Source organism: Salmo trutta, chromosome 26 (assembly GCF_901001165.1).
Source record: "Salmo trutta chromosome 26, fSalTru1.1, whole genome shotgun sequence".
NCBI classification, from domain to species: domain Eukaryota; kingdom Metazoa; phylum Chordata; class Actinopteri; order Salmoniformes; family Salmonidae; genus Salmo; species Salmo trutta.
Window position 1 is genome coordinate 35288111 of NC_042982.1, and position 15084 is coordinate 35303194.

At 46.9% G+C, this 15084-nt stretch overlaps 1 protein-coding gene across 9 annotated transcripts in view; it reads right to left on the reverse strand.

The window, feature by feature from the left end:
• Nucleotides 1-11652, reverse strand: part of gria4a (glutamate receptor, ionotropic, AMPA 4a) — a 158697-nt gene extending 147045 nt beyond the window's left edge. For all 9 annotated transcript variants that reach the window (XM_029715795.1, XM_029715800.1, XM_029715796.1 and 6 more), the window contains exons 1-2: nt 11337-11652; nt 7069-7227 (exon numbers count right to left, since the gene is read on the reverse strand). In XM_029715795.1, the coding sequence (XP_029571655.1) occupies nt 7069-7227; nt 11337-11424 (247 nt within the window). In that variant the 5' untranslated portion in view covers nt 11425-11652. The remainder of the gene's footprint in view (nt 1-7068; nt 7228-11336) is intronic.
• Between the last annotated feature and the right edge of the window lie 3432 nt (nt 11653-15084).

A 15084-nucleotide genomic window follows, 5' to 3' on the forward strand; every position in this document is an offset into this window, starting at 1 on the left:
GACCCTGTCTGGAGAGAGACCCTGTTACTGTGACTAGAGAGAGACCCTGTTGCTGTTACTGGAGAGAGACCCTGTTACTGTGACTGGAGAAAGACCCTGTTACTGTGACTAGAGAGATACCTTGTTACTGTGACTGGAGAGAGACCCTGTTACTGTGACTAGAGAGAGACCCTGTTACTGTGACTGTAGAGAGACCCTGTTACTGTTACTGGAGAGAGACCCTGTTACTGTGACTAGAGAGAGACACTGTGACTGGAGAGAGACCCTGTTACTGTGACTAGAGAGAGACCCTGTCTGGAGAGAGAGACCCTGTTACTGTGACTGGAGAGAGACCCTGTCTGGAGAGAGAGACACTCTTACTGTGACTGGAGAGAGATCTTGTCTGGAGAGAGAGACCCTGTTACTGTGATGGAGAGAGACCCTGTTACTGTGACTGGAGAGAGACCCTGTCTGGAGAGAGAGACCCTGTTACTGTGACTGGAGAGAGATCCTGTCTGGAGAGAGAGACCCTGTTACTGTGATGGAGAGAGACCCTGTCTGGAGAGAGATACCCTGTTACTGTGACTGGAGAGAGACCCTGTCTGGAGAGAGAGACCCTGTTACTGTGACTGGAGAGAGACCCTGTTACTATGACTGGAGAGAGACCCTGTCTGGAGAGAGAGACCCTGTTACTGTGACTGGAGAGAGACCCTGTCTGGAGGGAGACCCTGTTACTCTGACTAGAGAGAGACCCTGTTACTGTGACTAGAGAGATACCTTGTTACTGTGACTGGAGAGAGACCCTGTTACTCTTACTGGAGAGAGACCCTGTTACTGTGACTGGAGAGAGACCCTGTTGCTGTTACTGGAGAGAGACCCTGTTACTGTGACTGGAGAAAGACCCTGTTACTGTGACTGGAGAGAGACCCTGTTGCTGTGACTGGAGAGAGACCCTGTTACTGTGACTGGAGAGAGACACTGTGACTGGAGAGAGACCCTGTTACTGGAGAAAGACCCTGTTACTGTGACTGGAGAGAGACCCTGTTACTGTGACTAGAGAGATACCCTGTTACTGTGACTAGAGAGATACCTTGTTACTGTGACTGGAGAGAGACCCTGTTACTGTTACTGGAGAGAGACCCTGTTACTGTGACTGGAGAGAGACCCTGTTACTGTAACTAGAGAGAGACCCTGTTACTGTGACTGGAGAGAGACTCTGTCTGGAGAGAGACCCTGTTACTGTGACTACAGAGAGACCCTGTTGCTGTTACTGGAGAGAGACCCTGTTACTGTGACTGGAGAAAGACCCTGTTACTGTGACTAGAGAGATACCTTGGTACTGTGACTGGAGAGAGACCCTGTTACTGTTACTGGAGAGAGACCATGCTACTGTGACTGGAGAGAGACCCTTTTACTGTGACTGGAGAGAGACCCTGTTGCTGTTACTGGAGAGAGACCCTGTTACTGTGACTGGAGAAAGACCCTGTTACTGTGACTAGAGAGATACCTTGTTACTGTGACTGGAGAGAGACCCTGTTACTGTTACTGGAGAGAGACCCTGTTACTGTGACTGGAGAGAGACCCTGTTACTGTAACTAGAGAGAGACCCTGTTACTGTGACTGGAGAGAGACCCTGTCTGGAGAGAGACCCTGTTACTGTGACTAGAGAGAGACCCTGTTACTGTGACTAGAGGGAGACCCTGTTACTGTTACCTGAGAGAGACCCTGTTACTGTGACTAGAGAGAGACCCTGTTACTGTGACTAGAGAGAGACCCTGTTACTGTGACTGGAGAGAGACCTTGTTACTGTGACTGGAGAGAGACCCTGTTACTGTGACTGGAGAGAGACCCTGTTACTGTTACTGGAGAGAGACCCTGTTACTGTGACTAGAGAGAGACCCTGTCTGGAGAGAGAGACCCTGTTACTGTTACTGGAGAGAGACCCTGTTACTGTTACTGGAGAGAGACCCTGTTACTGTTACTGGAGAGAGACCCTGTTACTGTGACTGGAGAGAGACCCTGTTACTGTGACTAGAGAGAGACCCTGTTACTGTGACTGGAGAGAGACACTGTGACTGGAGAGAGACCCTGTTACTGGAGAGAGACCCTGTTACTGTTACTGGAGAGAGACCCTGTTACTGTTACTGGAGAAAGACCCTGTTACTGTTACTGGAGAGAGACCCTGTTACTGTGACTGGAGAGAGACCCTGTTACTGTGACTAGAGAGAGACCCTGTTACTGTGACTGGAGAGAGACACTGTTACTGTGACTGGAGAGAGACCCTGTTACTGTGACTGGAGAGAGACCCTGTTACTGTGACTAGAGAGAGACCCTGTTACTCTGACTGGAGAGAGACACTGTGGCTGGAGAGAGACCCTGTTACTGTGACTGGAGAGAGACCCTGTTACTGTGACTGGAGAGAGACACTGTGACTGGAGAGAGACAGTGTTACTGTGACTGGAGAGAGACCCTGTTACTGTGACTAGAGAGAGACCCTGTTACTGTGACTGGAGAGAGACACTGTGACTGGAGAGAGACCCTGTTACTGTGACTGGAGAGAGACCCTGTTACCGTGACTAGAGAGAGACCCTGTTACTGTGACTGGAGAGAGACACTGTGGCTGGAGAGAGACACTGTGACTGGAGAAAGACCCTGTTACTGTGACTGGAGAGAGACCCTGTTACTGTGACTGGAGAGAGACCCTGTCATCTTTTCTGCCATCGACCAATGTCTCCTCCCTATCTAAAGTGGACTGGCAGTAAATCTTGTTAACTTAAACTCTAGACATCTTACGCCTAACATCTCCCACAGACAGAGCGAAAGAGAGAGATAGAGATAAAAAGAGAGAGAGAGAGGGATGGTAATGGAAGAAGACAGTGGCTCTCCAGCAGAGTCCTTTCTCCAGCTCGAACAATCACAGACAATAAGACACTAATCCACCGCTGCTGCGCTACACACACGGTCACTCATTTGATACACACACACAGGTTCATCAGCGCGGAACATTAAGACTAAGAACAGGCCCAGAGCTCAGGTTACTACTGACACACTTCATCTGCAGCAGGACAACTGTTTTAACCTCCCACACACACACACACCACAACCAAGCCAATGCCCAGCCCAGGACAGCACACACCACAGTCAAGCCAATGCCCAGCCCAGGACAGCACACACACCACAGCCAAGCCAATGCCCAGCCCAGGACAGCACACACATCACAGCCAAGCCAATGCCCAGCCCAGGACAGCACACACACCACAGCCAAGCCAATGCCCAGCCCAGGACAGCACACACACCACAGCCAAGCCAATGCCCAGCCCAGGACAGCACACACACCACAGCCAAGCCAATGCCCAGCCCAGGACTGCACACACACCACAGCCAAGCCAATGCCCAGCCCAGGACAGCACACACACCACAGCCAAGCCAATGCCCAGCCCAGGACAGCACACACACCACAGCCAAGCCAATGCCCAGCCCAGGACAGCACACACACCACAGCCAAGCCAATGCCCAGCCCAGGACAGCACACACACCACAGTCAAGCCAATGCCCAGCCCAGGACAGCACACAGTATGACTGCCGGTCTGTAATATTGTTGTCACAATACCAGAATCTTTACATCAATACCAATACCAGGTTTAGTATCACGCTACTCGAAACCATCACGATAGAAAAACCATATCAAACTAGACTGATCTTTTGACTGCAATTTCATTGCATTTGACATGTCTGATGTCAATATTTCAGAAACAGCCACGTTTCTTCTTTTTAACCAAGTTTTTAAACAGTTTTTACCAATCTAACTACAAAACAACATAACATAATTTATTTGAATTATAAATCTCTATTGATAAACTGGGTAAATCAAGATGTAGCCTAGGTCCATTCACAGTACAAGTGAATGCATATCCAATAGGAGTGTGTGAATGCATTGAGTTGTAGTTTTTGGCTGATTTCATGGGACTACAGCTGACAAATCTGTTTCCTTTCCATTTGGGACATTTGCATAGAAGAAGCAATCTCTTTTTTTTATAAGACCTCTTTAAGACCTAATGACGTCATTCACACACACAGGGAGAGAGACAGGAGAGACGTGACTGACTCAATGCTAGATAGAATGTAGAGCACCAAGCCTTATTATATTTGCCAAACAGCTTTAAACCGATATATATGTTTTTTGTTTTTTTAAGAATCTCATTCTATTTCTACTGATGTCAACTTCTGGAGATCACAGTGTGGAAATGATTTATGGCTCTCTCATGGTTCTGATCGTTCCGTTGCAGTCATCACTCTAAAGAATCATTTCAGTGGAAGTATTTTGCACTCAGATTGTGACCTTTCTGGTCACTTTCCTCATCCTGTTATCAACTACAAAAACATCCTCACTATTACTACCAACATTTATGGGTTCAATTCCAAACTTGAAAATGATCACTTACTTGAATCTTTGGAAACGCATGTTTTCCATTGGCTAACCAAGTTCCCTAATGCTTTACTTGTAGTGGATTTTAAAATTGCTCTGAATAATTGTATTGATAGATGGCCTCTGGGACAGAGAACTTCTTGAATACAGGTTTGAGGCAGTTTATAGAAAGGTTTGAAATTACAGATATTTGGAGAGTAAAGTTTCCTTTTTTGGAGAGTACATTTTGGGGATTTCCCTACTTTGAATAATCTTTTTTATGATAAATTGCGCTAAAAAGAATCCAACTTCAACTTGGAATTTTATCCCGCATTGTATCTTCTTCCGTTTTGGTCGCTTTGATTTGATATTGCTTTGTAACTATAACATTGATAAGATTCTTACCAAATGACTTGCTTTTCATAGACAAGTGTTCGTAGCATGGTCATTAATATATATAGGTATTTCATTTGGAACAAATAGGATATTTTGCATAGGAACAATTATTTGTTTTTTAAGAACGGGTTTGATAATCACATCCTTCTGATGAGTAAACTTTTTAATGCATAAGGGTGGTTACTCAAGGAATTTTGATCTGTTTGTTTGTTTGTATACTCCCTGTATGTATACTGGTGTTTTGTGCTATAAAATAAAAATTATATACCTGACTGAGGCGAGGGAGGCAAATGAATGAATAAGGTTTTTGGTAATGTCTGTATGGTTTTTGGTGACAGTCAGCTTTGAAATTAGCATATTTTGCGATATGGTTTGGTGAGCAATTTGTTTGGAACAAAAAAGGACTAGGGTAGTAAATTGGTGTTAGCTTCAGATGTAAGCTAGCAAGGAAAGTTAGCCAACAAAGCTGGAAGCTACCAGTACCTTCTTGCATTGTAAAGTGTTGTAGCCTGTAATGGATATTGTTCTGCGTACAGTAATTAACAGTTGCAACATTGCAGATACGGTGTACTCGTGCTATAAGGGGACATCTGCTGCACTGATGGACAGACTTCATCCTGTCTCAATCAGTAGATGACGCAAGACACATTTGAAAGATGTACCGAAGGTAACAAAGATTCTAGTACCGAAACGTTTTCATTATCTAATATTGAAAAAGTACCGAAGTTTCGGTTTACTGTGCAACACTAGTCTGTAATTATCCAACTTTCACACCGTCTAAGAGAGAGTGAGAGAGAGAGAGAGAGGGAGAGAGAGAGTGTGAGGAGAGAGAGAGAGAGAGAGAGAGAGAGAGAGAGAGAGAGAGAGAGAGAGTGTGAGAGAGAGAGAGAGAGAGAGAGAGAGAGAGAGAGAGAGAGAGAGACATACAGACAAAGACAAAGACAGAGACAGACAAAGAGACAGACAGACGAAGAGACAGACAGACAAAGAGAGAGAGTGAGAGAGAGAGAGACATACAGACGGACGGACGGACGGATGGACGGACGGATGGACGAAGAGACAGACGAAGAGACAGATGAAGAGACAGATGAAGAGACAGACGAAGAGACAGACGAAGAGACAGACGAAGAGTGAGAGACTGTATGCAGAACAAGACAGACAGACAGACAGACAGACAGACAGACAGACAGACAGACAGACAGACAGACAGACAGACAGACAGACAGACAGACAGACAGACAGACAGACAGACAGACAGACAGACCATAGTGAACTGTGGCGGCGCGGTGGTCTAAGTTGTGCCCAGTGCTGGACAATATTTAGGTTTCTGTTTTGTAAGCGCAGAGGAATGCATATATACACGTTCTCAGGACCTTTTCAAACGTCTAAAATTGAAGTCTATTTCTAGTGATCAGGCTGACCCAGTCACAGCCTTCTACAGTCAGAGGGAAGGCACCAACAGTTCTTCATATAGAAATTACAAAGCTGCCCTCAGCAGCGCAGTAGCAGCTAGCGAGAGAGGGTAGTTGAGGATGACTTTGACAAATTTGGTCTCGATAAGTCAACAGCTGCATCCTTATTCAAAACACACACAAACACACTTAATTTCCTTCTCCCATTGCTTTTTTAGATAATCTATTCCAAGCCAGTAAATTCTATTGTCTTTCATTTCCCCCGTTACTCTTGCTTCTATTTGCCATATTAACCACAGAGCTTTAGTCCTTGGGCCAAATTCAACATGATGGAAATTAGCCTGGCTCAAATGTAGAAAACATTTTATTGGGCCTCAATATGACACACAAATCTGGGGATGATTTAAAGAAGGTTTAGATAGAGATTATCTCATAAGAAAGACAAGGAAGTCCACATGGAACAATAGGACTGAATAGTTCCATTCAGTTCCATTTACCAAGAGATCCATGGAGACTCCATTATGTTCCCAGTGCAGATGTACTTCCTGAGTGATCTGGACGTTGATGACATCACATAGACCTCCCTCATTTCATTGTAGACACAAATCAGTCATGTTCTCAAGCTAAGCAGACACAGCAACCCCTTGCCCATCCTCCTATAGTGAATGACAGCCTCATATAGACCTCTAACTCTTGATTGATAGCTGACACTATGAGTGTGGTACAAGGTTTGAGTGCACATGCACACACACACACACACACACACACACACACACACACACACACACACACACACACACACACACACACACACACACACACACACACACACACACACACACACACACACACAAACTCTTATCTGGTTGTACTCACAGGCATTTGTGACGGCGAAGCTGTTAGCTGTCTCAATGTTGTCAACATGGGGTACAAGGTTGAATGGAGCCTCCGTGGCATTGGGGCTGGTGTTGTGCAGGAAGATAGCCAGTCGAAATGCTGTGTACTCCTGATCTGTGTTCCTGATAAATAGACCACCTATAGATGAGGAGAAAGACAGTTGGTTTTGAACTGTGCTTCATTGGCACAGGGTTTCCCAAACTCGGTCCTGGGGCCCCCGCTGGGTGCACATTTTGGTTTTTGACATAGCACTACACAGCTGATTCAAATAGCCACCTCATCATCAAGATTTCTAGTGCTAGGGCAAAAACCAAAATGTGCACCAGTGGGGGATTCTGAAAAATAGGGGGAAAGGGAGAAATGGCTGAGACGGGGGGGATTCTTAAATCTGTAGAGGATAGATGGGGAGAGAGAGAGACATAGGGAGAGAATAGGACAGAGGAGAGAGAGGGGGAGCGAGAAAGTGAGAATGTAAGACAGAGAGAGAGAGAGAGATGACATCAAAAAGATCAGAATATGACTGAGGGTAAGGAGAGGAAGGATAAGGTGACAGATGGAGAGAGGAAGAGTGGCGTGAGGGTGAGAGATAGAGGAGAAGAAGGGTAAAGTGACGAGGAGAGAAGAAGAGTGGAGTGAGGGTGAGAGATAGAGGAAGGGTAAAGTGACGAGGAGAGAAGAAGAGTGGAGTGAGGGTGAGAGATAGAGGAAGGGTAAAGTGACGAGGAGAGAAGAAGAGTGGAGTGAGGGTGAGAGATAGAGGAAGGGTAAAGTGACGAGGAGAGAAGAAGAGTGGCGTGAGGGTGAGAGATAGAGGAGAAGAAGGGTAAAGTGACGAGGAGAGAAGAAGAGTGGAGTGAGGGTGAGAGATAGAGGAAGGGTAAAGTGACGAGGAGAGAAGAAGAGTGGCGTGAGGGTGAGAGATAGAGGAGAAGAAGGGTAAAGTGACAAGAGGAGAGAAGAAGAGTGGAGTGAGGGTGAGAGATAGAGGAAGGGTAAAGTGACGAGGAGAGAAGAAGAGTGGAGTGAGGGTGAGAGATAGAGGAAGGGTAAAGTGACGAGGAGAGAAGAAGAGTGGCGTGAGGGTGAGAGATAGAGGAAGGGTAAAGTGACAAGAGGAGAGAAGAAGAGTGGAGTGAGGGTGAGAGATAGAGGAGAAGAAGGGTAAAGTGACGAGGAGAGAAGAAGAGTGGAGTGAGGGTGAGAGATAGAGGAAGGGTAAAGTGACGAGGAGAGAAGAAGAGTGGCGTGAGGGTGAGAGATAGAGGAGAAGAAGGGTAAAGTGACAAGAGGAGAGAAGAAGAGTGGAGTGAGGGTGAGCGATAGAGGAAGGGTAAAGTGACAAGAGGAGAGAAGAAGAGTGGCGGGGACGGTGAGCGTTAGAGGGAGAGGAAGGGTAAAGTGAAATGACAGATAGAGAGAGGAAGAGTGGGGGGTACGGTGAGTGTTAGAGGAAGGGTAAGATGACAGATGAAGAGCCTCTCGAATGGCGCAGCGGTCTAAGGCACTGCATCGCATTGCTAGAGGTGTCACTACAGATCCGGGTTTGATCCAGGGCTGTGTTGCAGCCGGCCTTGACTGGGAGACCCATGAGGCAGTACACAATTGGTCCAGCATCGTCCGGGCTAAGGGAGGGTTTTGCTGGCTGGGATGTCCTTGTCCCATCGCGTTCTAGCGACTCCCTGTGGCGGGCCGGGCTCATGCACGCTGACTTCGGTCGCCAGGTGTACGGTATTTCCTCCTACACATTGGTGCGGCTGGCTTCCGGGTTAAGAGAGCAGTGTGTCAAGAAGCAATGTGGCTTTTCGGGGTCGTGTTTCAGAGGACGCATGGCTCTCGACCTTCTTCTCTCCCGAGTCCGTACGGGAGTTGCAGCGATGGGACAAGACTGTAGCTGCTATTTGGATATCACGAAATTGGGGAGAAAAAGGGGTAAAACATTTTTATTATAATATAAAAAGAGGGAGAGGAAGGGTAAAATGACAGATGAAGAGAGGGAAAGTGGTGAGGAGGGTGAAAGGGAGAGGGAGAGGAAGGGTTAAGTGACAGATGAAGAGAGGTGTGGAAGGTGAGAGAGGGAGAGGAACTCTAAGATGAGAGATGGAGCGAGGGAGAGGAAGGGTAAAGTGACAGATGAAGAGAGGGAAAGTGTTGGGGAGGGTGAGAGAGGGAGAGGAAGGGTAAAGTGACATATGTCGGGGAGGGTGAGAGAGGGGAAATGATGACAGGGGAGGAGGGAGGAATGGAGAAGGCAGCGCAAGGCAGCAGAGCAACCACCTCCAAATGTGATTCACAAACATCACAATCATCACCTCAAATGGCATGTGATTCACAAACATCACAAACATCACCTCAAATGGCATGTGATTCACAAACATCCCAAACATCACCTCAAATGGCATGTGATTCACAAACATCACAAACATCACCTCAAATGGCATGTGATTCACAAACATCCCAAACATCACCTCAAATGGCATGTGATTCACAAACATCCCAAACATCACCTCAAATGGCATGTGATTCACAAACATCACAATCATCACCTCAAATGGCATGTGATTCACAAACATCACAATCATCACCTCAAATGTCATGTGATTCACAAACATCCCAAACATCACCCACTGTAGCTCAGTTGGTAGAGCATGGCGCTTGCAACGTCAGGGTTGTGGGTTTGATTCCCAAGGTGGGCCAGTATATAAAAAATGTAATAAAATGTATGCACTCTACTGTAAGTCGCTCTGGATAAGAGCGTCTGCTAAATGACTAAAATGTAAATGGCATGTGATTCACAAACACACAACAGTTGTGCAATAGAAGCATTAACTACAGTAACTACAGTAACTCAAATCAAAGTGTATTTGTCACGTGCGCTGAACACAACATGTGCAGACATTACAGTGAAATGCTTACTTACAGGCTCTAACCAACAGGGCAAAAAAGGTATTAGGTGAACAATAGGTAGGTAAAGAAATAAAACAACAGTAAAAAGACAGGCTATATACAGTAGCGAGGCTATAAAAGTAGCGAGGCTACATACAGACACCGGTTAGGCAGGCTGATTGAGGTAGTATGTACATGTAGATAAGGTTAAAGTGACTATGCATATATGATGAACAGAGAGTAGCAGTAGCGTAAAAGAGGGGTTGTCGGGTGGTGGGTGGCGGGACACAACGCAGATAGCCCGGTTAGCCAATGTGCGGGAGCACTGGTTGGTCAGCCCAATTGAGGTACATTAACTACAGTACAGAAGTCTATTTCTAAGGCATTGTAACATTGCATGACATTTTTATATTCTCCAAGGAATTGGTTTTCCTCTGCCTTAAGTTCCACTTCTGTGTATTGAAGCGATATGCAAATGCATTCTCAAGTTAACAGGGGGATAGGGTTTGAGGTGTGTGTGTGTGTGTTTTCGTGTATCCAGCAGACCATATTCGCGTATTAACTTTATCGGTAGCTCAGTGAAAGGAACGAGAAAGAGTCAGAGACCAGAATGTCATTACAGTGCCTCTCCTCCTGCACCTCACAAGGAGTGATGCAGAGCATACATTAACACACACCTCCAGAACAGAGCACTGTGTGTGTGTCTGTGTGCGTGTCTGTCTGTGTGTGCATGTGTGTGTGTAGGACTGTTATAGGATGGGGTATACGACTGACTCAGGGCAGTGGATCATGTTTAATAGAAACTTTGATCCGGGACTAGTCCCGGCTGAACGGGTCGGGCTCGGATCGGATAGCCAGGGTTATCCTGCAATGTATGGCACGGGCAGATGATGCAGTAGCGATCTGACTCAGAACAGCACGGTTATGAACAAAGCGCCCTAAAACATTTATGAGCGCAGGATGCCCGTTTGAAAATTACAAATAATGCGAAAGAGGGGAAGAGCTAGACAGAGACAAAACGGGAGAGAGAGAGAGAGAGAGAGAGAGAGAGAGAGAGAGAGAGAGAGAGAGAGAGAGAGAGAGAGAGAGAGAGAGAGAGAGAGAGAGAGAGAGAGAGAGAGAGAACCATTTAACCTCCGGTTCCGACAGCAGGAAAACAATTACCACAATTATGAATAATCACCTGAGTCACATCAGCCAAACAGACAGCGTGTTCCCTCTGTAGGCTACTTAGGTTATCAGAAATAATGGCAATGTAAATCCTCTTTAATAAATACACATGATTGGGGATGAAAACAATTTAAGACTCCTTAAAACCCCGGCTATAACAAGTGCCTATTTTTAAAGGTATTTAGCCTACTCACCTATTTGAACACTGCTGGGGAAAGCCCCAGTCGCTAGCCCCCAAAGGGCGGAAAACACCCCGAGAAAGTGCAGGTAAATAATCCTCATTTTCCGTCCCTTAAAAACTGTGGAGAGACATGGAGGAGGAGGAAACAAGGCGAGAGAGAAGGTGGGAAAAGAGAAAAATAAGCCCGAGTTTTAGCAATCCATAGTGGTCTTGTTCCCCCGCAGTGTCCGCTGCCGCTGGAGAGAGCTCTGTCCAGCTCGGTAAACACTAAACCGAGCACATGCAAGAGAGCGCGAGAAGGAAAAGACAGAGAACAACTCGCCAGTGGTGAGGAGCGTCTACAGCCTGCATGGAAGGATTGGACATGCGCGCCCTCACTCTCTCTCTCTCTCTCTCTCTCTCTCTCTCTCTCTCTCTCTCTCACACACACACTCACACACACACACACACACACACACACACACAGACACACACTCTCTCTCCCCACCCACCCCTCCCTCAATCTATCTTTTCCAACCCTGTCTTCTTAACTAGCCATTGCGGTAAATCAAACAACTCCTTTGATAAGGATTTGTCTGGTTTAGAGAGCTGAAAAGGGATCATCCGTCGCGGCGTTTTCATTAACGGCGCTGCTGCGGGGCTGTGGCAATTGTGAAGGCGATTCAGGTGCTTTTATAGGCTCGTGTCCCTTCACCGGTGACAGAGGCAATTATTTTTAAACACTATTTTTGTGTTTCTATAGTCTGATAAGTACGCCTAACCACGTAGACTACCACATAGGCTACCCCCCTACGTGAGTTGTGTACGGAATTTGATTACACCTCAAAGCGCACGCTGTCTCTCCTTCTCTCTCCCACTGTAAATGCGTGTTATTTTCACGCACCAATGGGCACCAACCCTAACCCCCGCCCTGCGCTGTTTTTTCCCGACACAGACCCATCCATCTCCTCACTCCCATTAGAGTGCACGGCTAAACAAGTCCCCTGTCTCGCAGAGCCGCGAAAGTAGATGAAGGAGTGGGAGTCCGGAGTCTCTGAATGAGCGGGAGTCCGCAGTCTCTGAATGAGCGGGAGTCCGCAGTCTCTGAATGAGCGGGAGTTGAGAGAGAGAGAGAGAGTTAATCGAATAAAACGCGTGTTTTCTTTTCTGGGATCAACTGTCTCGCTCCTCATTCATAATCGTCAGCGCCGCCGGTAAACCGACAGACTGACATACGGGTTGGGATCACGGAGAGAAACGGCTATTTGTCACGGAGTAAAACGGAAAGAATCTGTCTCCGGTCCCTCAATGACCATAGCCTCCTATCGGTGTGGGCGCTAGCCTTCATTCAACCCCGAGCGTAGCTAAAGGAATCCCAGAGTGAAGAGTCTAATAATTGTTCAACTTCACACACAGCATTAGCTTGCCGCTGTCCATGGTGCTGAAACCACACTGAGAACCAGGGAAGACTGTAGACTATCTAGGCAACTGGATACTTACTCTTTTTGTTTTAAACGTTTTGAAGTATACAACTTTAGCACGGCATTCAGCTCCTTCAGTGTATGTTTGTACCAGAGGTCTAAACAAATGTGTGAGCCAAGAGTGTTGGCCACAGTGGGCAAAAAGAGCAGTGGCTTTCTATTCCAACCAAGCACATCAGAACGTATTTGGCTACACCCGAACACTTGTCATTAAGCCTGTGAAGCTGATAGGCTAATGTATTTTTTCTAGGCTTACATTTGCAATGCATAGAATATTAATTTATGCCTGGTGTGCAATCGGTAACTTTGTATAGCTATAGCCTACCATATTTGGTGGGTATGAATACATGGAAAAGGCTTTCTGCTCAGTATAGACTCATTGATTGGTTGAAATCAATGAACCATTGTTCTCCCTCTGCACCCCTCTCAGCATGAGAGAGAGGACTCTCCTCCACTGTCACCCTGGATGGCTGAGTCACGTACACATGCCCACACACACATCCACACACACACCCCTAGGGGGACAGGTAGCCTAGCGCTTAAAGTAACCGATAGGTAGCTGGTTTGAATCCCTGAGCCGACAAGATCAAAATCTGTCAATGTTCCCTAGAGCAAGGGACTTAACCATAACTGTACCAGGGTCGTCGTTGATAATGGCAGACCCTGGCTGTGACCTCACTCTCTGAGGGTGTCTCAGGGAGAGTTAGGATATGAAACAAAAACACCTTTCCGATTCACACATGATTACTAATAAACACTCGTACAAGTGTGGAATAGGACAAATATAAGCACCAACATTATTAAACACACACACACACACACCTCTGCAGGATATAACTCACCCCAGCTGTGTGGTGCTAACTGACAATTAAATGGCCTGTGACATCATTTGTCTCCTTGAGCAGCCCGCTGTGGATCAGGGTCACAGACCTCATCCTACATCACCCTCAGACACCTCATCCTACACTTCATCAGCCTTGCATCACGCTCTGACACCTCATCCTATGCTTCATCATCCTACATCACCCTAAGACACCTCATCATACGCTTCATCATCCTACATCACCTTAAGACCTTGACTTATTCCACATTTTGTTGTGTTGCAGTCTGAATTCACAATGGATTATCTTTTTTTCACCCATCTACACACAATACCCCATAATGACAAAGTGAAAACATGTTTTTAGACATTTTAGCAAATTTATTGAAAATTAAATACAGAAATGTCAAATGTACTATTGAGGCTCAGGATGAGACAGTGAGACACAGGTTTTATCTTGGACACATGAAACGTGGAGGGATACGGAGGGTGCGGGTCAACAGAAGATGAAAAGCAGAGGGGCCAAGGATGTTAACGATGGGGAAAGGGCAGATGAAACGGGGGGAAAGTTTGTGGGACTCCACCCAGAGAGGCAAATCCTGAGTAGACAGCCATACACCCTGCCTGAGACAATAGCAGGGAGCCGGGGTTCGGTGGTGGTCCGCTTGTCGACAATACCTGCAGGTAGTCTTAAGAGCAGACCGGGATCCCTTCCAGGTACGCCGACAGCCGAGAACGAACATCTAGGCTTGAGGGTATGTTGAACTCTTCCTCTTGCTCAGGGAAGAGCAGGGACTGATAACCCAAGGAGCACCCTAAGGGCGAGAGACCAATGGCTGAGCAGGGAAGAGTGTTCCTGGCGTACTCCACCCACACAAGTTGCTGGCTCAAGGTTGTAGGGTTGGCCGAGACGAGGCACCGAAGAGTCGTCTCCAGGTCCTGATTGGCACGCTCCGATTGGCCATTAGATTGAGGATAAAACCCGGGGGACATGCTGGCCGACGACCCAATGAAGGTGCAGAACGCCTTCCAGAATCGGGGCGAGAACTGAGGACCACGACGGGAGACTATGTTGACCAGAAGTCCATGGATTTGGAAGACGTGATGTACCATGAGTTGGGCAGTCTCCTTGGCTGAGGCTAACTTGGGAAGGGGGATGAAATGGGCAGCTTTGGGAAACCTATCCACAACCATAAGGATGGTGGTGTTGCCATCACACGGAGGGAGACCAGTGACAAAGTCCAGGGATATATTGGACCAGGGGCGATGAGGAGTGGTTGAAGGAGGCCAGCCACAGCTTGCCTCGGAGTCTAATTCTGAGCACATACCGTGCATGAGGCGACGAATGCAGAGATGTCAGAAACCATAGTGGGCCACCAAAAACATTGTCGGTAGGAAGGTCACGTTCCGACAGAAGCCATAATGGCAGGTTAGATTAGAGGAATGAGCCCATTCCAGGACCGGGGACTGAGCAGAATCCG